Source organism: Hordeum vulgare, chromosome 5H (genome assembly GCF_904849725.1).
Source record: "Hordeum vulgare subsp. vulgare chromosome 5H, MorexV3_pseudomolecules_assembly, whole genome shotgun sequence".
Lineage (NCBI taxonomy): Eukaryota > Viridiplantae > Streptophyta > Magnoliopsida > Poales > Poaceae > Hordeum > Hordeum vulgare.
The window spans coordinates 580,275,039-580,302,750 of NC_058522.1; the positions used below are offsets into that span (position 1 = coordinate 580,275,039).

The window sequence follows — 27,712 nt, forward strand, 5'->3', positions numbered from 1 at the left end:
TAATTTGATTAATATTTTCCATAGTTATTGCCGCTGGCACAAACTAATTGTCACATAACTGGTATGAATATCTCGAGTTTGTGCCAAAAATATATATTTATCTAACTATCCATACATTGACTAAAAGCTGGATACTTTATGGTATCCATGCAAGGAAATGCCATCTTCTATTACTCTCACAGTAAGGGGTATGGCGGTTAGCCATTCCATCGCATCAATTTGCCTTCATGAGATTGAGTAAGATGCCAGAGCGTATGGACGTTCCCAAGATTGAATGCAAGAATACATTTATCACGGTTCAGTTATCACAGGATTCAATCATGTTTCTCTAAACACAAACTATCACATGCTTTAAGATTTATTTTACATGCACATGTAAATATTATTACTAGAAATATTCCAAATCTTAGAAACCAACATGCCGCGCATGCCGTGCAAGTTTTGATAGTATCCTCAGTTTCCCGCAGCTAACACACAGACTATGCAGTGGCATCCGTCAAGAGCACATTCACCATAGACCTTGCCGGAGTGGTACATTTGTTTGCATAGTTTCATACATGCATCTTTCGATGGACATGACTTGGAGGCAACGTGTATACCGCAACCCTGCGGAAATATGATCCATCGTATACTCCCTCCTTTGAAATAAAACCTACAAATTGAACGGTAATTAGAATGTTTCATACACATGTGAGTTACAGAATAAGAACCATGTTGCCTGCAAAATACCTGAACAAAGCACCAAAAGGACGAGGCCTAGGAGCACCAGCTTGTTAGTCGTCATCCCTGATATGTACCGTAGAGGGAATTGTTTAAATTAGTTCTGTTTCCAATGATGATATTACCTTTCTATCTTGCGGATGAATAGATCTGGAGGGAGCCTTTATATAGCAGCCATGGTGCTTGTCATATGTGGTATCAATTAATAATGTATTCTTGTTTTTGAGAGAAATTAATAACATATTTTAACTCGGGTACTTTTTTATTTTTATTTTTTATTTAAAAATCAACTTATCATGTTTGCTAAATATTTAGCATATACGGGCTCAAATTAGGACCCATTTAATGGGGGCGCTACTATGTATCGCTCATGGGCAACGGTACACACACTCCCTCTATAAACACATGTAAGGCGTTATATATGTTTAGTGTCTAGTCAGATTTATAATCATCAGATGAACAATTTTATGTTTGTAGAAATGGTGAACTCTTGTGATGTGGTGCATTCACAAAGTATGCTTTAATATGCTTTCGAGGGTTCGAGCCCACTCCCATCAACCATAAAGATACCAATTTGGAGGTGACAAGGGTCTTTTGATGAACTCCATCGTATTTGGTAGCTGCTGGTTTCGTGTGGTCGTGCTTGTTTTCCCATACTGTTGTTGAATTTGCCAATGTTGGGATGCGTAAATGAGAGAATGGATTATCTTGTATTGAACCTCTCTTTTATTGCAGCATCTGTTATCTCTTGTGTTCTTTCATTTTCTTAAAATGCATCTGCAGAGAAACATCTTCGTGTCCCCACTTTAAAAACTCTACAGTTTGCGCTCCTAGCTTTGATGCAGTTTGTAAGTTCACCTTCCAAAAGAGGTACATCCGAGGAGCAGATGAGAGGGCATGTGTAGAGCTAGTGATTTCTGTCTTGCTACTACATGTAAAACTGCTCATTAGGGCATTTATGTTGGGTATGTTCATATATAAGGTGTCTAAATTTATCTTCTGAATTTAATTAGTGGTACATGTCTAGTGCTAATGTTGCTGCAGTTCTTTAGCAAGCAGTGTTTCTTAAGAGTATATGACATGTAAACTGAATCTTGGTAATTAAGTTTAGGGAAGCTAGAGCATATGAGGCTACAGGGTTACATGCATATCTCATATACTCGAAAGTGATGTTCGAGGGGCAACGTCGATCCCGGGCACGCATGATGGAGTTGAACCAGAGGGAAACCGGTGGCTCTAATTCCTGATGGATTCGATCCAGAGGGAACCGCCGGCTTCGATCCAGAGGGAACCTTCGGCTTCTATCTAGAGGGAACTGCCGGCTATGAGAGAGAAAAGCAGCAGCGGCGTCCAGGAGGATCAGTCGCACGAGTTGCAACGTGCATAAAAATTGACCTAGCTCTAATATCATGTTAGGAAATATGAAAAATATATTTCCACGAAGCCATAGGCCAGTATATATACATGTACCTGTATAGGATATGAAGGAAACCCCTTATACAATAGGGTAAATATGAAAAGGTTACATGGCTATATATATGTACTCTAACATTGATGAGCTCGAGTGCATTGTTGTTTTTTCATCAAGCATGCAAAATTTCGCTACGAAATCACATCCGTCCAGGTGTGGGCAACAAAAAACACTTGATGCTTTAAAAGGGCTGCTATTTGAAGGATCAATTTTCTTTTTTCACCAATACCTACACAAATGTGATTTCATAATGAAATTTTGCACACGTGTTGAGGAAACATCAATATTTCTTGCTAAAAAATTCAGTTTTTTTGTGGTATTTTTACGGATTTTACTCTTCATCCGAGCTCAAGTGAGCTCGGGTACAGAACAACTGCATCCATCTCATAATGCCCTTTGTTTTCTACAGTAGCCATCTGGTTGTTAAATTGTCTCGAGCAACAAGCAGCAACACATCATAGGATGCATATCCGAATATCACCGGATAATGGTTAAGCTGACTATAACTTTTAGAAACACTAGCTACAACAAGACATCCTGTTTGTCGCGGGTACCACCATTGAAGTAAATATAATTTCCTAAAAAACTAAGTAAATTTGATTTCTTATAGTCTTCCACAACATTGCCACATAGAAATGTAGTACATAAATAGTTTAGTACAAGACGATTAATCTCGTTATTAAATTAATATTATCTACAGTTATTGCTGCCGGTTGAAACTAATTGTCACATAACTAGTATGAATATCTCGAGTTTGAGTTAAAAATATATATTTATCTAACTATCCATACATCGACTAAAAATTTGGATACTTTATTGTATCGATGCATCGAAATGCTATCTTTTGTTACTCTCACAGTAAGGGGGTATGGCGGTTAGCCATTCCATCACATCAATTTCCTTTCATGAGATTGAGTAAAATGGAAGAGCATATGGATGGTCCCAAGATTGAATGCAACAATAGAAGGGAAGAAGAGAGGAAGAAGAGAGGGGAGCGAGAGAGGAGAAGAACAGAGAATGATGAGAGACTCTGTTTCGGTTGTGCTTTTGTTCGCTGGAAACGACGCGGGAGAGGAACGTTTGAACCTTTAGTCCCGGGTTGAGCCACCAACCAGGAATAAAGGGGCGAGACGAACGGTTTCCATCACCACTTAGTCCCGGTTTGAACCACCAACCGGGACTAAAGGGGGGATACGAACGGTTGTCGGCCTATTGGTCCCGGTTCGTGTATGAAACCGGGACAAAAGGGGTGACACAAACCGGGATCAATGGCCCACGATGCCCGGCCGGCGCCCTGGCCTCAAGAACCGGGACCGATGCCCCCATGGGTCCCGGTTCGTGAGTGAACCAGGACTAATAGGATTTCAGCCCTGGACCAAAGCCTTGTTTTCTACTAGTGGTTGAGGGAACATCAATATTTCTTGCTAAAAAATTCAATTTTTTTTTGCATTTTTACGGATTTTGCTGTTCATCCGAGCTCAAGTGAGCGCGGGTATAGAACAGTTGCGTCCATCTCATAATGCCTTTGTTTGCTACAATATCCATCCGGTTGCTAAACTGTATGGAGTAGCAAGTAGCAACACATCATAGGATGCATATCTCAATATCACCGGATCATGGCTAAGCTGGCTACAACTTACAGAAACACAAGCTACAACAAGACATCCTGATTGTCGCGGATACCACCATTGAAGTAAATATAATTTCCTAAAAAAAAGTACGTAAATATGATTTCTTATAGTCTTCCACAACATTGCCACATACAAATGTAGTATATAAATAGTTTAGTACCAGACGATTAATCTCATCATTTGATTAATATTATCCATAGTTATTGCCGCCAGCTCAAACTAATTGTCACATAACTGGTATGAATATCTTGAGTTTGAGTTAAAAATGTATATTTATCTGACTATCCATACATTGACTAAAAGCTGGATACTTTATTGTATCGATGCATAGAAATGCTATCTTCTATAACTCTCACAGTAAGGTGGTATGGCGGTTAGCCATTCCATCGCATCAATTTGCCTTCATGAGATTGATTAAGATGCCAGAGCGTAAGGAGCGTCCCAAGATTGAATGCGAGAATACATTTATCACGGTTCAGTTATCAGAAGGATTCGATCATGTTTCTCTGAACACTAACTATCACATGCTTTAAGATATATTCTACATGCACATGTAAATATTATTACTAAAAATATTCCAAATCTTAGAAAACAACATGCAGCGTACGCCGTGCAAGGTTTGGTAGTATCCTTAGTTTCCTGCAGATAACACACAGACTATGCAGTGGCATCCATCACGAGCACATTCACCATAGACCTTGCCGGAGTGGTACGTTTGTTTGCATAGTTTCAGACATTCATCTTTGGATGGACATGACTTGGAGGCAACATGTATATCGCAACTGTGGGGGAAATATGATCCCTCGTCTATTCTGTCCTTTGAAATAACACCTACAAATTGAACGGTAATTAGAATGTTTCATACACGTGTGAGTTAGAGAATAAGAACCATGCTGTCTGCAAAATACCTGAACAAAGCACCAAAAGGACGAGGTCTAGGAGCACCAGCTTGGTAGTCGTCATCCTTGATAAGGACCGTAGAGGGAACTGTTTAAATTAGTTCTGTTTCCAATGGTGATATTACCTTTCCATCTTGCGGATGAATAGATCCGGAGGGAGCCTTTATATAGCAGCCATGGTGCTTGTCATATGTAGTATCAATTAATAATGTATTCTTACTTTTGAGAGAAATTAATAACATATTCTAACTAAGGTACTTTTTTATTTTTATTTTTATTTAGAAATCAACTTATCATGTTTGCTAAATATTTCGCATATACGGGCTCAAATTATGACCCATTTAATGGGGGCCCTACTATGTATCGCTCATGGGCAACGGTACGCACACCCCATCTATAAACACATGTAATGCGTTATATATGTTTAGTGTCTAGTCAGATTGATCATCGTCACACGAATAATTTTATGTTTGTAGAAATAGTGAAATCTTGTGATCTGGCGCACTCACATAGTATGATTTAATATGATTTCGAGGATTCGAGCCCACTCCCATCAACCATAAATACACCAATTTGGAACCGACGAGGGTCTTTCAATGAATTCCATCCTATTTGGTAGCTGCTGGTTTGGTGTGGTCATGCTTGTTTTCTCGTACTGTTGTTGAATTTGCCAATGTAGGCATGCATAAATGAGTGAATGGCTTATCTTGAAGTAAACCTCTTCTTTATTGCAACATCAGTTATCTAATGTGTTCTTTATTTTTCTTAAAATGCATCTGCAGAGAAACATCTTAGTGTCCCCACTTTACAAACCATACAGTTTGCGCTCCCAGGTTTGATCCAGTCTGTAAATTCACCTCTCTATCTAGTGTGTAAATTCACCTCCCAAAAGAGGTACAACTGGGGAGAAGACGAGAGGGCATGTGTAGAATTAGTGGTTTCTGTCGTGCTGCTACATGTAAAATTGGTGATGAGGGCATTTATGTTGGGTTTGTTCATATATAAGGTGTCTAATCTATTAAATTTAATTAGTGGTACATGTCAAGTGCTAATTTGGCTGTAGTTCTTTAGTGAGAGCAAGTAGTGTTTTTAAGAGTATATGACATGTAAACTGATTGTTGGTAAGCTTAGGGAAGCTACAACATATGAGGCTACATGGCTACATGCATATGTCATGTAGTCGAAAGTGATGTTCTGATGAGTTCGAGTGCATTTATGTTTTCTCATCATGCATGCAAAATTTCGCTACGAAATCACATTCGTCCTAGTGTGGGCAACCAAAAAATTTGATGCTTCAAAAGGGCTTCTATTTGAAGCATCGGTTTTGTTTTCTAACCCATACGTACACGAATGTGATTTCATAATGAAATTTTGCACACATGTTGAGGAAACATCAATATTTCTTGCTAAAAAATTCAGTTGTTTTTGTGTGTGCATTTTTACGGGTTTTACTGTTTGAGCTCAGGTATAGAACAGTCACGTCCATCTCATAATGCCTTTGTTTGCTACAATATCCATCTGGTTGCTAAATTGTTTGGAGCAGCAAGCGGCAACACATCATAGGATGCATATCTCAATATCACCGGATCATGGTTAAGCTGACTACAATTACACAAACACAAGCTACTACAAGACATCCTGATTGTCGCGGATACCACCATTGAAGTAAATGTAATTTCCTAAAAAAGTAAGTAAATATGATTTCTTATAGTCTTCCACAACACTGCCACATAGAAATGTGGTCTATAAATAGTTTAGTACAAGGCGATTAATCTCATAATTTGATTAATATTATCCATAGTTATTTCCGCCGTCTCAAACTAATTGTCACATAACTGGTATGAATATCTCGATTTTGTGCTAAAAAAATATATTTATCTAACTATCCAAACATTGACTAAAAGCTGGAAACTTTATTGTATCCATGCATAGAAATGCTATCTTCTATTACTCTCACAGTAAGGGGTATCGCGGTTAGCCATTCCATCGCATCAATTTGCCTTGATGAGATTGAGTAAGATGCTAGAGCGCATGGACGGTCCCAAGATTGAATGCAAGAATACATATTTATCACGGTTCAGTTATCAGAAGGATTCAATCACATTTCTGTGACAACAAACTATCACATGCTTTAGGATTTATTTTACATGCACATGTAAATATTATTACTACAAATATTCCAAATCTTAGAAAACAACATGCGGCGTATGCTGTGCATGGTTTGGTAGTATCCTCAGTTTCCCGCAGATAACACACAGACTATGCAGTGGCATCCATCAAGAGCACATTCACCATAGACCTTGCCGGAGTGGTACGTTTGTTTGCATAGTTTCAGACATGCATCTTTCGATGGACATGACTTGGAGGCATGGTGTATATCGCAACCCAGGGGGAAATATGATCCATCGTCTATTCTCTCCTTTGAAATAACACCTACACATTGAACGGTAATTAGAATGTTTCATACACATGTGAGCTAGAGAATAAGAACCATGCTGCCTGCAAAATACCTGAACAAAGCACCAAAAGGACGAGGCCTAGGATCACCAGCTTGGTAGTCGTCATCCCTGATATGGACCGTAGTGGGAATTTTTTAAATTAGTTATGTTTCCAATGGTGATATTACCTTTCTATCTTGCGGACGAATAGATCCGGAGGTAGCCTTTATATAGCAGCGATGGTACTTGTCATATGTGGTATCAATTAATAATGTATTCTTATTTTTGAGAGAAATTAATAACATATTCTAACCCAGGTACTTTTTTATTTTTATTTTATATTTAGAAATCAACTTATCGTGTTTGGTAAATACTTAGCATATACGGGCTCAAATTAGGACCCATTTAATGGGGGCGCTACTATGTATCGCTCATGGGCAACGGTACACACACTCCCTCTATAAACAAATGTAAGACGTTATATATGTTTAGTGTCTAGTCAGATTGGTCATCATCACACGAATAATTTTATGTTCGTAGATATGGTGAAATCTTGTGATGTGGCGCATTCACATAGTATGATTTAGTATGCTACTGAGGATTCGAGCCCACTCCCATCAACCATAAATACACTAATTTGGAACCGACAAGGGTCTTTCGATGAATTCCATCCAATTTGGCAGCTGCTGGTTTGGTGTGGTCGTGCTTGTTTTCTCGTACTATTATTGAATTTTCCAATGTAGGTATGCGTAAATGAGTGAATGGATTATCTTCAAGTGAACCTTTTTTTTATTGCAGCATCAGTTATCCGTTGTGTTCTTTAACTTTCTTAAAATGCATCTGCAGAGAAACATCATAGTGTCCCGACTTTAAAAACTCTAAAGTTTGCGCTCCCAGCTGTGATCCAGTATGTAAATTCACCTCCCTATCCAGTTTGTAAATTCACCTCCCAAAAGTGGTACAGCTGAGGAATAGATGAGAGGGCATGTGTAGAGCTAGTGGTTTTCTGTCTTGATGCGACATGTAAAACTGCTGATGAGGGCATTTATGTTGGGTTTGTTCATATATAAGGTGTCCAAATTTATCTTTTGAATTTATTTAGTGGTACATGTCAAGTGCTAATGTTGCTGCACTTCTTTAGCAAGCAGTGTTTTTAACAATATATTACTTGTAAACTGAATCTTGGTAAGTTCAGAGTAGCTACAACATATGAGGCTACAAGGTTACATGCATATCTCATATAGTCGAAAGTGATGTTCGAGGGGCAGCGTCGATCCTGGGTAGGCTCGATGGAGTCGAACCAGAGGGAGACCGGTGGCTTCGATTCCTGATAGATTCGATCCATAGGGAACCGGCACCTTCGATCTCGAAGGAGCGGGGAGGAGGTGGAGAACCAGCGGCTACGAGAGAGAAAAGCACCGGCGGCGGCCATGGAGGATCAATCGCACGAGTTGCAACGTGGAACTTTTTTTAACCTACCTCTAATACCATGTTAGGAAATATGCAAAATGTATTCCCATGAGCCCATTTGCCGGTATATATACATGTACAGGTGTAGGATATGTAGAAAGTCCCTTATACAATAGGGTAAATATGAAAAAGTTACATGGCTATATATATGTACTCTAACATCGATGAGCTCGAGTGCATTGATGTTTTTTCATCATGCATACAAAATTTCGCTACCAAATCACATTTTTCCACGTGTGAGCAACAAAAGAAAATTGATGCTTCAAATGGGCTTCTATTTGAAGCATCGATTTTGTTTTTTAACCCATACCTACACGAATGTGATTTCATAATGAAATTTTGCACACATGTTTGAGGAAACATCAATATTTCTTACTAAAAAATTCAGTTTTTTTTGCTTTTTTACGGATTTTACTGCTTGAGCTAAGGTATAGAACAATCGCATCCATCTCATAATGCCTTTGTTTGCTACATTATCCATCTCGTTGCTGTATTGTCAGAAGAAGCAAGCGGCAACACATCATAGGATGCACATCTCAATATCACCGGATCATGGTTAAGCTGACTACGACTTACAGAAACACAAGCTACAACAAGACATCCTGATTGTCGCGGATACCACCATTGAAGTAAATATAATTTCCTAAAAAAAGTAAGTAAATATAGTTTCTTATAGTCTTCCACAACATTGCCACATAGAAATGTGGTATATAAATAGTTTAGTACAAGGCAATTAATCTAATAATTTGATTAATATTTTCCATAGTTATTGCCGCTGGCACAAACTAATTGTCACATAACCGGTATGAATATCTCGAGTTTGTGCCAAAAATATATATTTATCTAACTATGCATACATTGACTAAAAGCTGGATACTTTATGGTATCCATGCAAGGAAATGCCATCTTCTATTACTCTCACAGTAAGGGGTATGGCGGTTAGCCATTCCATCGCATCAATTTGCCTTCATGAGATTGAGTAAGATGCCAGAGCGTATGGACGTTCCCAAGATTGAATGCAAGAATACATTTATCACGGTTCAGTTATCACAGGATTCAATCATGTTTCTCTAAACACAAACTATCACATGCTTTAAGATTTATTTTACATGCACATGTAAATATTATTACTAGAAATATTCCAAATCTTAGAAACCAACATGCCGCGCATGCCGTGCAAGTTTTGATAGTATCCTCAGTTTCCCGCAGCTAACACACAGACTATGCAGTGGCATCCGTCAAGAGCACATTCACCATAGACCTTGCCGGAGTGGTACATTTGTTTGCATAGTTTCATACATGCATCTTTCAATGGACATGACTTGGAGGCAACGTGTATACCGCAACCCTGCGGAAATATGATCCATCGTATACTCCCTCCTTTGAAATAAAACCTACAAATTGAACGGTAATTAGAATGTTTCATACACATGTGAGTTACAGAATAAGAACCATGTTGCCTGCAAAATACCTGAACAAAGCACCAAAAGGACGAGGCCTAGGAGCACCAGCTTGTTAGTCGTCATCCCTGATATGTACCGTAGAGGGAATTGTTTAAATTAGTTCTGTTTCCAATGATGATATTACCTTTCTATCTTGCGGATGAATAGATCTGGAGGGAGCCTTTATATAGCAGCCATGGTGCTTGTCATATGTGGTATCAATTAATAATGTATTCTTGTTTTTGAGAGAAATTAATAACATATTTTAACTTGGGTACTTTTTTATTTTTATTTTTTATTTAAAAATCAACTTATCATGTTTGCTAAATATTTAGCATATACGGGCTCAAATTAGGACCCATTTAATGGGGGCGCTACTATGTATCGCTCATGGGCAACGGTACACACACTCCCTCTATAAACACATGTAAGGCGTTATATATGTTTAGTGTCTAGTCAGATTTATAATCATCAGATGAACAATTTTATGTTTGTAGAAATGGTGAACTCTTGTGATGTGGTGCATTCACAAAGTATGCTTTAATATGCTTTCGAGGGTTCGAGCCCACTCCCATCAACCATAAAGATACCAATTTGGAGGTGACAAGGGTCTTTTGATGAACTCCATCGTATTTGGTAGCTGCTGGTTTCGTGTGGTCGTGCTTGTTTTCCCATACTGTTGTTGAATTTGCCAATGTTGGGATGCGTAAATGAGAGAATGGATTATCTTGTATTGAACCTCTCTTTTATTGCAGCATCTGTTATCTCTTGTGTTCTTTCATTTTCTTAAAATGCATCTGCAGAGAAACATCTTCGTGTCCCCACTTTAAAAACTCTACAGTTTGCGCTCCTAGCTTTGATGCAGTTTGTAAGTTCACCTTCCAAAAGAGGTACATCCGAGGAGCAGATGAGAGGGCATGTGTAGAGCTAGTGATTTCTGTCTTGCTACTACATGTAAAACTGCTCATTAGGGCATTTATGTTGGGTATGTTCATATATAAGGTGTCTAAATTTATCTTCTGAATTTAATTAGTGGTACATGTCTAGTGCTAATGTTGCTGCAGTTCTTTAGCAAGCAGTGTTTCTTAAGAGTATATGACATGTAAACTGAATCTTGGTAATTAAGTTTAGGGAAGCTAGAGCATATGAGGCTACAGGGTTACATGCATATCTCATATACTCGAAAGTGATGTTCGAGGGGCAACGTCGATCCCGGGCACGCATGATGGAGTTGAACCAGAGGGAAACCGGTGGCTCTAATTCCTGATGGATTCGATCCAGAGGGAACCGCCGGCTTCGATCCAGAGGGAACCTTCGGCTTCTATCTAGAGGGAACTGCCGGCTATGAGAGAGAAAAGCAGCAGCGGCGTCCAGGAGGATCAGTCGCACGAGTTGCAACGTGCATAAAAATTGACCTAGCTCTAATATCATGTTAGGAAATATGAAAAATATATTTCCACGAAGCCATAGACCAGTATATATACATGTACCTGTATAGGATATGAAGGAAACCCCTTATACAATAGGGTAAATATGAAAAGGTTACATGGCTATATATATGTACTCTAACATTGATGAGCTCGAGTGCATTGTTGTTTTTTCATCATGCATGCAAAATTTCGCTACGAAATCACATCCGTCCAGGTGTGGGCAACAAAAAACACTTGATGCTTTAAAAGGGCTGCTATTTGAAGGATCAATTTTCTTTTTTCACCAATACCTACACAAATGTGATTTCATAATGAAATTTTGCACACGTGTTGAGGAAACATCAATATTTCTTGCTAAAAAATTCAGTTTTTTTGTGGTATTTTTACGGATTTTACTCTTCATCCGAGCTCAAGTGAGCTCGGGTACAGAACAACTGCATCCATCTCATAATGCCCTTTGTTTTCTACAGTAGCCATCTGGTTGTTAAATTGTCTCGAGCAACAAGCAGCAACACATCATAGGATGCATATCCGAATATCACCGGATAATGGTTAAGCTGACTATAACTTTTAGAAACACTAGCTACAACAAGACATCCTGTTTGTCGCGGGTACCACCATTGAAGTAAATATAATTTCCTAAAAAACTAAGTAAATTTGATTTCTTATAGTCTTCCACAACATTGCCACATAGAAATGTAGTACATAAATAGTTTAGTACAAGACGATTAATCTCGTTATTAAATTAATATTATCTACAGTTATTGCTGCCGGTTGAAACTAATTGTCACATAACTAGTATGAATATCTCGAGTTTGAGTTAAAAATATATATTTATCTAACTATCCATACATCGACTAAAAATTTGGATACTTTATTGTATCGATGCATCGAAATGCTATCTTTTGTTACTCTCACAGTAAGGGGGTATGGCGGTTAGCCATTCCATCACATCAATTTCCTTTCATGAGATTGAGTAAAATGGAAGAGCATATGGATGGTCCCAAGATTGAATGCAACAATAGAAGGGAAGAAGAGAGGAAGAAGAGAGGGGAGCGAGAGAGGAGAAGAACAGAGAATGATGAGAGACTCTGTTTCGGTTGTGCTTTTGTTCGCTGGAAACGACGCGGGAGAGGAACGTTTGAACCTTTAGTCCCGGGTTGAGCCACCAACCAGGAATAAAGGGGCGAGACGAACGGTTTCCATCACCACTTAGTCCCGGTTTGAACCACCAACCGGGACTAAAGGGGGGATACGAACGGTTGTCGGCCTATTGGTCCCGGTTCGTGTATGAAACCGGGACAAAAGGGGTGACACGAACCGGGATCAATGGCCCACGATGCCCGGCCGGCGCCCTGGCCTCAAGAACCGGGACCGATGCCCCCATGGGTCCCGGTTCGTGAGTGAACCAGGACTAATAGGATTTCAGCCCTGGACCAAAGCCTTGTTTTCTACTAGTGGTTGAGGGAACATCAATATTTCTTGCTAAAAAATTCAATTTTTTTTTTGCATTTTTACGGATTTTGCTGTTCATCCGAGCTCAAGTGAGCGCGGGTATAGAACAGTTGCGTCCATCTCATAATGCCTTTGTTTGCTACAATATCCATCCGGTTGCTAAACTGTATGGAGTAGCAAGTAGCAACACATCATAGGATGCATATCTCAATATCACCGGATCATGGCTAAGCTGGCTACAACTTACAGAAACACAAGCTACAACAAGACATCCTGATTGTCGCGGATACCACCATTGAAGTAAATATAATTTCCTAAAAAAAAGTACGTAAATATGATTTCTTATAGTCTTCCACAACATTGCCACATACAAATGTAGTATATAAATAGTTTAGTACCAGACGATTAATCTCATCATTTGATTAATATTATCCATAGTTATTGCCGCCAGCTCAAACTAATTGTCACATAACTGGTATGAATATCTTGAGTTTGAGTTAAAAATGTATATTTATCTGACTATCCATACATTGACTAAAAGCTGGATACTTTATTGTATCGATGCATAGAAATGCTATCTTCTATAACTCTCACAGTAAGGTGGTATGGCGGTTAGCCATTCCATCGCATCAATTTGCCTTCATGAGATTGATTAAGATGCCAGAGCGTAAGGAGCGTCCCAAGATTGAATGCGAGAATACATTTATCACGGTTCAGTTATCAGAAGGATTCGATCATGTTTCTCTGAACACAAACTATCACATGCTTTAAGATATATTCTACATGCACATGTAAATATTATTACTAAAAATATTCCAAATCTTAGAAAACAACATGCAGCGTACGCCGTGCAAGGTTTGGTAGTATCCTTAGTTTCCTGCAGATAACACACAGACTATGCAGTGGCATCCATCACGAGCACATTCACCATAGACCTTGCCGGAGTGGTACGTTTGTTTGCATAGTTTCAGACATTCATCTTTGGATGGACATGACTTGGAGGCAACATGTATATCGCAACTGTGGGGGAAATATGATCCCTCGTCTATTCTGTCCTTTGAAATAACACCTACAAATTGAACGGTAATTAGAATGTTTCATACACGTGTGAGTTAGAGAATAAGAACCATGCTGTCTGCAAAATACCTGAACAAAGCACCAAAAGGACGAGGCCTAGGAGCACCAGCTTGGTAGTCGTCATCCTTGATAAGGACCGTAGAGGGAATTGTTTAAATTAGTTCTGTTTCCAATGGTGATATTACCTTTCCATCTTGCGGATGAATAGATCCGGAGGGAGCCTTTATATAGCAGCCATGGTGCTTGTCATATGTAGTATCAATTAATAATGTATTCTTACTTCTGAGAGAAATTAATAACATATTCTAACTAAGGTACTTTTTTATTTTTATTTTTATTTAGAAATCAACTTATCATGTTTGCTAAATATTTCGCATATACGGGCTCAAATTATGACCCATTTAATGGGGGCCCTACTATGTATCGCTCATGGGCAACGGTACGCACACCCCATCTATAAACACATGTAATGCGTTATATATGTTTAGTGTCTAGTCAGATTGATCATCGTCACACGAATAATTTTATGTTTGTAGAAATAGTGAAATCTTGTGATCTGGCGCACTCACATAGTATGATTTAATATGATTTCGAGGATTCGAGCCCACTCCCATCAACCATAAATACACCAATTTGGAACCGACGAGGGTCTTTCAATGAATTCCATCCTATTTGGTAGCTGCTGGTTTGGTGTGGTCATGCTTGTTTTCTCGTACTGTTGTTGAATTTGCCAATGTAGGCATGCATAAATGAGTGAATGGCTTATCTTGAAGTAAACCTCTTTTTTATTGCAACATCAGTTATCTAATGTGTTCTTTATTTTTCTTAAAATGCATCTGCAGAGAAACATCTTAGTGTCCCCACTTTACAAACCATACAGTTTGCGCTCCCAGGTTTGATCCAGTCTGTAAATTCACCTCTCTATCTAGTGTGTAAATTCACCTCCCAAAAGAGGTACAACCGGGGAGAAGACGAGAGGGCATGTGTAGAATTAGTGGTTTCTGTCGTGCCGCTACATGTAAAATTGGTGATGACGGCATTTATGTTGGGTTTGTTCATATATAAGGTGTCTAATCTATTAAATTTAATTAGTGGTACATGTCAAGTGCTAATTTTGCTGCAGTTCTTTAGTGAGAGCAAGCAGTGTTTTTAAGAGTATATGACATGTAAACTGATTGTTGGTAAGCTTAGGGAAGCTACAACATATGAGGCTACATGGCTACATGCATATGTCATGCAGTCGAAAGTGATGTTCTGATGAGTTCGAGTGCATTTATGTTTTCTCATCATGCATGCAAAATTTCGCTACGAAATCACATTCGTCCTAGTGTGGGCAACCAAAAAATTTGATGCTTCAAAAGGGCTTCTATTTGAAGCATCGGTTTTGTTTTCTAACCCATACCTACACGAATGTGATTTCATAATGAAATTTTGCACACATGTTGAGGAAACATCAATATTTCATGCTAAAAAATTCAGTTGTTTTTTTGTGTGCATTTTTACGGGTTTTACTGTTTGAGCTCAGGTATAGAACAGTCACGTCCATCTCATAATGCCTTTGTTTGCTACAGTATCCATCTGGTTGCTAAATTGTTTGGAGCAGCAAGCGGCAACACATCATAGGATGCATATCTCAATATCACCGGATCATGGTTAAGCTGACTACAATTACACAAACACAAGCTACTACAAGACATCCTGATTGTCGCGGATACCACCATTGAAGTAAATGTAATTTCCTAAAAAAGTAAGTAAATATGATTTCTTATAGTCTTCCACAACACTGCCACATAGAAATGTGGTCTATAAATAGTTTAGTACAAGGCGATTAATCTCATAATTTGATTAATATTATCCATAGTTATTTCCGCCGTCTCAAACTAATTGTCACATAACTGGTATGAATATCTCGATTTTGTGCTAAAAAAATATATTTATCTAACTATCCAAACATTGACTAAAAGCTGGAAACTTTATTGTATCCATGCATAGAAATGCTATCTTCTATTACTCTCACAGTAAGGGGTATCGCGGTTAGCCATTCCATCGCATCAATTTGCCTTGATGAGATTGAGTAAGATGCTAGAGCGCATGGACGGTCCCAAGATTGAATGCAAGAATACATATTTATCACGGTTCAGTTATCAGAAGGATTCAATCACATTTCTGTGACAACAAACTATCACATGCTTTAGGATTTATTTTACATGCACATGTAAATATTATTACTACAAATATTCCAAATCTTAGAAAACAACATGCGGCGTATGCTGTGCATGGTTTGGTAGTATCCTCAGTTTCCCGCAGATAACACACAGACTATGCAGTGGCATCCATCAAGAGCACATTCACCATAGACCTTGCCGGAGTGGTACGTTTGTTTGCATAGTTTCAGACATGCATCTTTCGATGGACATGACTTGGAGGCATGGTGTATATCGCAACCCAGGGGGAAATATGATCCATCGTCTATTCTCTCCTTTGAAATAACACCTACACATTGAACGGTAATTAGAATGTTTCATACACATGTGAGTTAGAGAATAAGAACCATGCTGCCTGCAAAATACCTGAACAAAGCACCAAAAGGACGAGGCCTAGGATCACCAGCTTGGTAGTCGTCATCCCTGATATGGACCGTAGTGGGAATTTTTTAAATTAGTTATGTTTCCAATGGTGATATTACCTTTCTATCTTGCGGACGAATAGATCCGGAGGTAGCCTTTATATAGCAGCGATGGTACTTTTCATATGTGGTATCAATTAATAATGTATTCTTATTTTTGAGAGAAATTAATAACATATTCTAACCCAGGTAATTTTTTATTTTTATTTTATATTTAGAAATCAACTTATCGTGTTTGGTAAATACTTAGCATATACGGGCTCAAATTAGGACCCATTTAATGGGGGCGCTACTATGTATCGCTCATGGGCAACGGTACACACACTCCCTCTATAAACAAATGTAAGACGTTATATATGTTTAGTGTCTAGCCAGATTGGTCATCATCACACGAATAATTTTATGTTCGTAGATATGGTGAAATCTTGTGATGTGGCGCATTCACATAGTATGATTTAGTATGCTATTGAGGATTCGAGCCCACTCCCATCAACCATAAATACACCAATTTGGAACCGACAAGGGTCTTTCGATGAATTCCATCCAATTTGGTAGCTGCTGGTTTGGTGTGGTCGTGCTTGTTTTCTTTATCTTTCTTAAAATGCATCTGCAGAGAAACATCATAGTGTCCCCACTTTAAAAACTCTAAAGTTTGCGCTCCCAGCTGTGATCCAGTATGTAAATTCACCTCCCTATCCAGTTTGTAAATTCACCTCCCAAAAGTGGTACAGCTGAGGAATAGATGAGAGGGCATGTGTAGAGCTAGTGGTTTTCTGTCTTGATGCGACATGTAAAACTGCTGATGAGGGCATTTATGTTGGGTTTGTTCATATATAAGGTGTCCAAATTTATCTTTTGAATTTATTTAGTGGTACATGTCAAGTGCTAATGTTGCTGCACTTCTTTAGCAAGCAGTGTTTTTAACAATATATTACTTGTAAACTGAATCTTGGTAAGTTCAGAGTAGCTACAACATATGAGGCTACAAGGTTACATGCATATCTCATATAGTCGAAAGTGATGTTCGAGGGGCAGCGTCGATCCTGGGTAGGCTCGATGGAGTCGAACCAGAGGGAGACCGGCGGCTTCGATTCCTGATAGATTCGATCCATAGGGAACCGGCACCTTCGATCTCAAAGGAGCGGGGAGGAGGTGGAGAACCAGCGGCTACGAGAGAGAAAAGCACCGGCGGCGGCCATGGAGGATCAATCGCACGAGTTGCAACGTGGAACTTTTTTTAACCTACCTCTAATACCATGTTAGGAAATATGCAAAATGTATTCCCATGAGCCCATTTGCCGGTATATATACATGTACAGGTGTAGGATATGTAGAAAGTCCCTTATACAATAGGGTAAATATGAAAAAGTTACATGGCTATATATATGTACTCTAACATCGATGAGCTCGAGTGCATTGATGTTTTTTCATCATGCATACAAAATTTCGCTACCAAATCACATTTTTCCACGTGTGAGCAACAAAAGAAAATTGATGCTTCAAATGGGCTTCTATTTGAAGCATCGATTTTGTTTTTTAACCCATACCTACACGAATGTGATTTCATAATGAAATTTTGCACACGTGTTGAGGAAACATCAATATTTCTTGCTAAAAACATCAGTTTTTTTTGTATTTTCACGGATTTTACTGCTTGAGCTCAGGTATAGAACAATTGCATCCATCTCATAATGCCTTTGTTTGCTACATTATCCATCTGGTTGCTGTATTGTCAGAAGAAGCAAGCGGCAACACATCATAGGATGCACATCTCAATATCACCGGATCATGGTTAAGCTGACTACGACTTACAGAAACACAAGCTACAACAAGACATCCTGATTGTCGCGGATACCACCATTGAAGTAAATATAATTTCCTAAAAAAAGTAAGTAAATATAGTTTCTTATAGTCTTCCACAACATTGCCACATAGAAATGTGGTATATAAATAGTTTAGTACAAGGCAATTAATCTAATAATTTGATTAATATTTTCCATAGTTATTGCCGCTGGCACAAACTAATTGTCACATAACTGGTATGAATATCTCGAGTTTGTGCCAAAAATATATATTTATCTAACTATCCATACATTGACTAAAAGCTGGATACTTTATGGTATCCATGCAAGGAAATGCCATCTTCTATTACTCTCACAGTAAGGGGTATGGCGGTTAGCCATTCCATCGCATCAATTTGCCTTCATGAGATTGAGTAAGATGCCAGAGCATATGGACGTTCCCAAGATTGAATGCAAGAATACATTTATCACGGTTCAGTTATCACAGGATTCAATCATGTTTCTCTAAACACAAACTATCACATGCTTTAAGATTTATTTTACATGCACATGTAAATATTATTACTAGAAATATTCCAAATCTTAGAAACCAACATGCCGCGCATGCCGTGCAAGTTTTGATAGTATCCTCAGTTTCCCGCAGCTAACACACAGACTATGCAGTGGCATCCGTCAAGAGCACATTCACCATAGACCTTGCCGGAGTGGTACATTTGTTTGCATAGTTTCATACATGCATCTTTCGATGGACATGACTTGGAGGCAACGTGTATACCGCAACCCTGCGGAAATATGATCCATCGTATACTCCCTCCTTTGAAATAAAACCTACAAATTGAACGGTAATTAGAATGTTTCATACACATGTGAGTTACAGAATAAGAACCATGTTGCCTGCAAAATACCTGAACAAAGCACCAAAAGGACGAGGCCTAGGAGCACCAGCTTGTTAGTCGTCATCCCTGATATGTACCGTAGAGGGAATTGTTTAAATTAGTTCTGTTTCCAATGATGATATTACCTTTCTATCTTGCGGATGAATAGATCTGGAGGGAGCCTTTATATAGCAGCCATGGTGCTTGTCATATGTGGTATCAATTAATAATGTATTCTTGTTTTTGAGAGAAATTAATAACATATTTTAACTCGGGTACTTTTTTATTTTTATTTTTTATTTAAAAATCAACTTATCATGTTTGCTAAATATTTAGCATATACGGGCTCAAATTAGGACCCATTTAATGGGGGCGCTACTATGTATCGCTCATGGGCAACGGTACACACACTCCCTCTATAAACACATGTAAGGCGTTATATATGTTTAGTGTCTAGTCAGATTTATAATCATCAGATGAACAATTTTATGTTTGTAGAAATGGTGAACTCTTGTGATGTGGTGCATTCACAAAGTATGCTTTAATATGCTTTCGAGGGTTCGAGCCCACTCCCATCAACCATAAAGATACCAATTTGGAGGTGACAAGGGTCTTTTGATGAACTCCATCGTATTTGGTAGCTGCTGGTTTCGTGTGGTCGTGCTTGTTTTCCCATACTGTTGTTGAATTTGCCAATGTTGGGATGCGTAAATGAGAGAATGGATTATCTTGTATTGAACCTCTCTTTTATTGCAGCATCTGTTATCTCTTGTGTTCTTTCATTTTCTTAAAATGCATCTGCAGAGAAACATCTTCGTGTCCCCACTTTAAAAACTCTACAGTTTGCGCTCCTAGCTTTGATGCAGTTTGTAAGTTCACCTTCCAAAAGAGGTACATCCGAGGAGCAGATGAGAGGGCATGTGTAGAGCTAGTGATTTCTGTCTTGCTACTACATGTAAAACTGCTCATTAGGGCATTTATGTTGGGTATGTTCATATATAAGGTGTCTAAATTTATCTTCTGAATTTAATTAGTGGTACATGTCTAGTGCTAATGTTGCTGCAGTTCTTTAGCAAGCAGTGTTTCTTAAGAGTATATGACATGTAAACTGAATCTTGGTAATTAAGTTTAGGGAAGCTAGAGCATATGAGGCTACAGGGTTACATGCATATCTCATATACTCGAAAGTGATGTTCGAGGGGCAACGTCGATCCCGGGCACGCATGATGGAGTTGAACCAGAGGGAAACCGGTGGCTCTAATTCCTGATGGATTCGATCCAGAGGGAACCGCCGGCTTCGATCCAGAGGGAACCTTCGGCTTCTATCTAGAGGGAACTGCCGGCTATGAGAGAGAAAAGCAGCAGCGGCGTCCAGGAGGATCAGTCGCACGAGTTGCAACGTGCATAAAAATTGACCTAGCTCTAATATCATGTTAGGAAATATGAAAAATATATTTCCACGAAGCCATAGACCAGTATATATACATGTACCTGTATAGGATATGAAGGAAACCCCTTATACAATAGGGTAAATATGAAAAGGTTACATGGCTATATATATGTACTCTAACATTGATGAGCTCGAGTGCATTGTTGTTTTTTCATCATGCATGCAAAATTTCGCTACGAAATCACATCCGTCCAGGTGTGGGCAACAAAAAACACTTGATGCTTTAAAAGGGCTGCTATTTGAAGGATCAATTTTCTTTTTTCACCAATACCTACACAAATGTGATTTCATAATGAAATTTTGCACACGTGTTGAGGAAACATCAATATTTCTTGCTAAAAAATTCAGTTTTTTTGTGGTATTTTTACGGATTTTACTCTTCATCCGAGCTCAAGTGAGCTCGGGTACAGAACAACTGCATCCATCTCATAATGCCCTTTGTTTTCTACAGTAGCCATCTGGTTGTTAAATTGTCTCGAGCAACAAGCAGCAACACATCATAGGATGCATATCCGAATATCACCGGATAATGGTTAAGCTGACTATAACTTTTAGAAACACTAGCTACAACAAGACATCCTGTTTGTCGCGGGTACCACCATTGAAGTAAATATAATTTCCTAAAAAACTAAGTAAATTTGATTTCTTATAGTCTTCCACAACATTGCCACATAGAAATGTAGTACATAAATAGTTTAGTACAAGACGATTAATCTTGTTATTAAATTAATATTATCTACAGTTATTGCTGCCGGTTGAAACTAATTGTCACATAACTAGTATGAATATCTCGAGTTTGAGTTAAAAATATATATTTATCTAACTATCCATACATCGACTAAAAATTTGGATACTTTATTGTATCGATGCATCGAAATGCTATCTTTTGTTACTCTCACAGTAAGGGGGTATGGCGGTTAGCCATTCCATCACATCAATTTCCTTTCATGAGATTGAGTAAAATGGAAGAGCATATGGATGGTCCCAAGATTGAATGCAACAATAGAAGGGAAGAAGAGAAGGGAAGAAGAGAGGAAGAAGAGAGGGGAGCGAGAGAGGAGAAGAACAGAGAATGATGAGAGACTCTGTTTCGGTTGTGCTTTTGTTCGCTGGAAACGACGCGGGAGAGGAACGTTTGAACCTTTAGTCCCGGGTTGAGCCACCAACCAGGAATAAAGGGGCGAGACGAACGGTTTCCATCACCACTTAGTCCCGGTTTGAACCACCAACCGGGACTAAAGGGGGGATACGAACGGTTGTCGGCCTATTGGTCCCGGTTCGTGTATGAAACCGGGACAAAAGGGGTGACACGAACCGGGATCAATGGCCCACGATGCCCGGCCGGCGCCCTGGCCTCAAGAACCGGGACCGATGCCCCCATGGGTCCCGGTTCGTGAGTGAACCAGGACTAATAGGATTTCAGCCCTGGACCAAAGCCTTGTTTTCTACTAGTGGTTGAGGGAACATCAATATTTCTTGCTAAAAAATTCAATTTTTTTTTTGCATTTTTACGGATTTTGCTGTTCATCCGAGCTCAAGTGAGCGCGGGTATAGAACAGTTGCGTCCATCTCATAATGCCTTTGTTTGCTACAATATCCATCCGGTTGCTAAACTGTATGGAGTAGCAAGTAGCAACACATCATAGGATGCATATCTCAATATCACCGGATCATGGCTAAGCTGGCTACAACTTACAGAAACACAAGCTACAACAAGACATCCTGATTGTCGCGGATACCACCATTGAAGTAAATATAATTTCCTAAAAAAAAGTACGTAAATATGATTTCTTATAGTCTTCCACAACATTGCCACATACAAATGTAGTATATAAATAGTTTAGTACCAGACGATTAATCTCATCATTTGATTAATATTATCCATAGTTATTGCCGCCAGCTCAAACTAATTGTCACATAACTGGTATGAATATCTTGAGTTTGAGTTAAAAATGTATATTTATCTGACTATCCATACATTGACTAAAAGCTGGATACTTTATTGTATCGATGCATAGAAATGCTATCTTCTATAACTCTCACAGTAAGGTGGTATGGCGGTTAGCCATTCCATCGCATCAATTTGCCTTCATGAGATTGATTAAGATGCCAGAGCGTAAGGAGCGTCCCAAGATTGAATGCGAGAATACATTTATCACGGTTCAGTTATCAGAAGGATTCGATCATGTTTCTCTGAACACAAACTATCACATGCTTTAAGATATATTCTACATGCACATGTAAATATTATTACTAAAAATATTCCAAATCTTAGAAAACAACATGCAGCGTACGCCGTGCAAGGTTTGGTAGTATCCTTAGTTTCCTGCAGATAACACACAGACTATGCAGTGGCATCCATCACGAGCACATTCACCATAGACCTTGCCGGAGTGGTACGTTTGCTTGCATAGTTTCAGACATTCATCTTTGGATGGACATGACTTGGAGGCAACATGTATATCGCAACTGTGGGGGAAATATGATCCCTCGTCTATTCTGTCCTTTGAAATAACACCTACAAATTGAACGGTAATTAGAATGTTTCATACACGTGTGAGTTAGAGAATAAGAACCATGCTGTCTGCAAAATACCTGAACAAAGCACCAAAAGGACGAGGCCTAGGAGCACCAGCTTGGTAGTCGTCATCCTTGATAAGGACCGTAGAGGGAACTGTTTAAATTAGTTCTGTTTCCAATGGTGATATTACCTTTCCATCTTGCGGATGAATAGATCCGGAGGGAGCCTTTATATAGCAGCCATGGTGCTTGTCATATGTAGTATCAATTAATAATGTATTCTTACTTCTGAGAGAAATTAATAACATATTCTAACTAAGGTACTTTTTTATTTTTATTTTTATTTAGAAATCAACTTATCATGTTTGCTAAATATTTCGCATATACGGGCTCAAATTATGACCCATTTAATGGGGGCCCTACTATGTATCGCTCATGGGCAACGGTACGCACACCCCATCTATAAACACATGTAATGCGTTATATATGTTTAGTGTCTAGTCAGATTGATCATCGTCACACGAATAATTTTATGTTTGTAGAAATAGTGAAATCTTGTGATCTGGCGCACTCACATAGTATGATTTAATATGATTTCGAGGATTCGAGCCCACTCCCATCAACCATAAATACACCAATTTGGAACCGACGAGGGTCTTTCAATGAATTCCATCCTATTTGGTAGCTGCTGGTTTGGTGTGGTCATGCTTGTTTTCTCGTACTGTTGTTGAATTTCCCAATGTAGGCATGCATAAATGAGTGAATGGCTTATCTTGAAGTAAACCTCTTTTTTATTGCAACATCAGTTATCTAATGTGTTCTTTATTTTTCTTAAAATGCATCTGCAGAGAAACATCTTAGTGTCCCCACTTTACAAACCATACAGTTTGCGCTCCCAGGTTTGATCCAGTCTGTAAATTCACCTCTCTATCTAGTGTGTAAATTCACCTCCCAAAAGAGGTACAACTGGGGAGAAGACGAGAGGGCATGTGTAGAATTAGTGGTTTCTGTCGTGCTGCTACATGTAAAATTGGTGATGAGGGCATTTATGTTGGGTTTGTTCATATATAAGGTGTCTAATCTATTAAATTTAATTAGTGGTACATGTCAAGTGCTAATTTGGCTGCAGTTCTTTAGTGAGAGCAAGTAGTGTTTTTAAGAGTATATGACATGTAAACTGATTGTTGGTAAGCTTAGGGAAGCTACAACATATGAGGCTACATGGCTACATGCATATGTCATGTAGTCGAAAGTGATGTTCTGATGAGTTCGAGTGCATTTATGTTTTCTCATCATGCATGCAAAATTTCGCTACGAAATCACATTCGTCCTAGTGTGGGCAACCAAAAAATTTGATGCTTCAAAAGGGCTTCTATTTGAAGCATCGGTTTTGTTTTCTAACCCATACGTACACGAATGTGATTTCATAATGAAATTTTGCACACATGTTGAGGAAACATCAATATTTCTTGCTAAAAAATTCAGTTGTTTTTGTGTGTGCATTTTTACGGGTTTTACTGTTTGAGCTCAGGTATAGAACAGTCACGTCCATCTCATAATGCCTTTGTTTGCTACAGTATCCATCTGGTTGCTAAATTGTTTGGAGCAGCAAGCGGCAACACATCATAGGATGCATATCTCAATATCACCGGATCATGGTTAAGCTGACTACAATTACACAAACACAAGCTACTACAAGACATCCTGATTGTCGCGGATACCACCATTGAAGTAAATGTAATTTCCTAAAAAAGTAAGTAAATATGATTTCTTATAGTCTTCCACAACACTGCCACATAGAAATGTGGTCTATAAATAGTTTAGTACAACGCGATTAATCTCATAATTTGATTAATATTATCCATAGTTATTTCCGCCGTCTCAAACTAATTGTCACATAACTGGTATGAATATCTCGATTTTGTGCTAAAAAAATATATTTATCTAACTATCCAAACATTGACTAAAAGCTGGAAACTTTATTGTATCCATGCATAGAAATGCTATCTTCTATTACTCTCACAGTAAGGGGTATCGCGGTTAGCCATTCCATCGCATCAATTTGCCTTGATGAGATTGAGTAAGATGCTAGAGCGCATGGACGGTCCCAAGATTGAATGCAAGAATACATATTTATCACGGTTCAGTTATCAGAAGGATTCAATCACATTTCTGTGACAACAAACTATCACATGCTTTAGGATTTATTTTACATGCACATGTAAATATTATTACTACAAATATTCCAAATCTTAGAAAACAACATGCGGCGTATGCTGTGCATGGTTTGGTAGTATCCTCAGTTTTCCGCAGATAACACACAGACTATGCAGTGGCATCCATCAAGAGCACATTCACCATAGACCTTGCCGGAGTGGTACGTTTGTTTGCATAGTTTCAGACATGCATCTTTCGATGGACATGACTTGGAGGCATGGTGTATATCGCAACCCAGGGGGAAATATGATCCATCGTCTATTCTCTCCTTTGAAATAACACCTACACATTGAACGGTAATTAGAATGTTTCATACACATGTGAGTTAGAGAATAAGAACCATGCTGCCTTCAAAATACCTGAACAAAGCACCAAAAGGACGAGGCCTAGGATCACCAGCTTGGTAGTCGTCATCCCTGATATGGACCGTAGTGGGAATTTTTTAAATTAGTTATGTTTCCAATGGTGATATTACCTTTCTATCTTGCGGACGAATAGATCCGGAGGTAGCCTTTATATAGCAGCGATGATACTTGTCATATGTGGTATCAATTAATAATGTATTCTTATTTTTGAGAGAAATTAATAACATATTCTAACCCAGGTACTTTTTTATTTTTATTTTATATTTAGAAATCAACTTATCGTGTTTGGTAAATACTTAGCATATACGGGCTCAAATTAGGACCCATTTAATGGGGGCGCTACTATGTATCGCTCATGGGCAACGGTACACACACTCCCTCTATAAACAAATGTAAGACGTTATATATGTTTAGTGTCTAGTCAGATTGGTCATCATCACACGAATAATTTTATGTTCGTAGATATGGTGAAATCTTGTGATGTGGCGCATTCACATAGTATGATTTAGTATGCTACTGAGGATTCGAGCCCACTCCCATCAACCATAAATACACTAATTTGGAACCGACAAGGGTCTTTCGATGAATTCCATCCAATTTGGCAGCTGCTGGTTTGGTGTGGTCGTGCTTGTTTTCTCGTACTATTATTGAATTTTCCAATGTAGGTATGCGTAAATGAGTGAATGGATTATCTTCAAGTGAACCTTTTTTTTATTGCAGCATCAGTTATCCGTTGTGTTCTTTAACTTTCTTAAAATGCATCTGCAGAGAAACATCATAGTGTCCCGACTTTAAAAACTCTAAAGTTTGCGCTCCCAGCTGTGATCCAGTATGTAAATTCACCTCCCTATCCAGTTTGTAAATTCACCTCCCAAAAGTGGTACAGCTGAGGAATAGATGAGAGGGCATGTGTAGAGCTAGTGGTTTTCTGTCTTGATGCGACATGTAAAACTGCTGATGAGGGCATTTATGTTGGGTTTGTTCATATATAAGGTGTCCAAATTTATCTTTTGAATTTATTTAGTGGTACATGTCAAGTGCTAATGTTGCTGCACTTCTTTAGCAAGCAGTGTTTTTAACAATATATTACTTGTAAACTGAATCTTGGTAAGTTCAGAGTAGCTACAACATATGAGGCTACAAGGTTACATGCATATCTCATATAGTCGAAAGTGATGTTCGAGGGGCAGCGTCGATCCTGGGTAGGCTCGATGGAGTCGAACCAGAGGGAGACCGGTGGCTTCGATTCCTGATAGATTCGATCCATAGGGAACCGGCACCTTCGATCTCGAAGGAGCGGGGAGGAGGTGGAGAACCAGCGGCTACGAGAGAGAAAAGCACCGGCGGCGGCCATGGAGGATCAATCGCACGAGTTGCAACGTGGAACTTTTTTTAACCTACCTCTAATACCATGTTAGGAAATATGCAAAATGTATTCCCATGAGCCCATTTGCCGGTATATATACATGTACAGGTGTAGGATATGTAGAAAGTCCCTTATACAATAGGGTAAATATGAAAAAGTTACATGGCTATATATATGTACTCTAACATCGATGAGCTCGAGTGCATTGATGTTTTTTCATCATGCATACAAAATTTCGCTACCAAATCACATTTTTCCACGTGTGAGCAACAAAAGAAAATTGATGCTTCAAATGGGCTTCTATTTGAAGCATCGATTTTGTTTTTTAACCCATACCTACACGAATGTGATTTCATAATGAAATTTTGCACACATGTTTGAGGAAACATCAATATTTCTTACTAAAAAATTCAGTTTTTTTTGCTTTTTTACGGATTTTACTGCTTGAGCTAAGGTAT

At 38.7% G+C, this 27,712-nt stretch overlaps 3 protein-coding genes across 5 annotated transcripts; all 3 read right to left on the minus strand.

Moving 5' to 3' along the window:
• Positions 1–4,344: 4,344 nt before the first annotated feature.
• Positions 4,345–10,151, minus strand: LOC123399558. Of its 3 annotated transcripts, none has more exons than XM_045093960.1 (2): positions 4,731–4,791; positions 4,345–4,653 (listed from the first exon to the last, which is right to left on the minus strand). In XM_045093960.1, the coding sequence occupies exons 1-2, from the start codon at positions 4,783–4,785 to the stop codon at positions 4,454–4,456; spliced, it is 255 nt and encodes an 84-aa protein (XP_044949895.1). In that variant the 5' UTR covers positions 4,786–4,791; the 3' UTR covers positions 4,345–4,453. The 3 variants fall into 3 exon arrangements, 1 of the variants encoding a protein (XP_044949895.1); XR_006610393.1 differs by lacking the exon at positions 4,731–4,791 and adding an exon at positions 10,101–10,151 and having other exon boundaries at positions 4,580–4,653; XR_006610394.1 differs by lacking the exon at positions 4,731–4,791 and adding an exon at positions 7,232–7,288 and having other exon boundaries at positions 4,580–4,653.
• Positions 10,152–13,665: 3,514 nt separating this feature from the next.
• On the minus strand, positions 13,666–14,175 carry LOC123399559. The gene is made up of 2 exons (XM_045093961.1): positions 14,103–14,175; positions 13,666–14,025 (listed from the first exon to the last, which is right to left on the minus strand). The coding sequence occupies exons 1-2, from the start codon at positions 14,155–14,157 to the stop codon at positions 13,826–13,828; spliced, it is 255 nt and encodes an 84-aa protein (XP_044949896.1). The 5' UTR covers positions 14,158–14,175; the 3' UTR covers positions 13,666–13,825.
• An 8,769-nt stretch (positions 14,176–22,944) lies between these two features.
• LOC123399561 lies at positions 22,945–23,496 on the minus strand. The gene is made up of 2 exons (XM_045093962.1): positions 23,382–23,496; positions 22,945–23,304 (listed from the first exon to the last, which is right to left on the minus strand). Exons 1-2 carry the CDS (start codon positions 23,434–23,436, stop codon positions 23,105–23,107), a joined length of 255 nt encoding a protein of 84 aa, XP_044949897.1. The 5' UTR covers positions 23,437–23,496; the 3' UTR covers positions 22,945–23,104.
• Between the last annotated feature and the right edge of the window lie 4,216 nt (positions 23,497–27,712).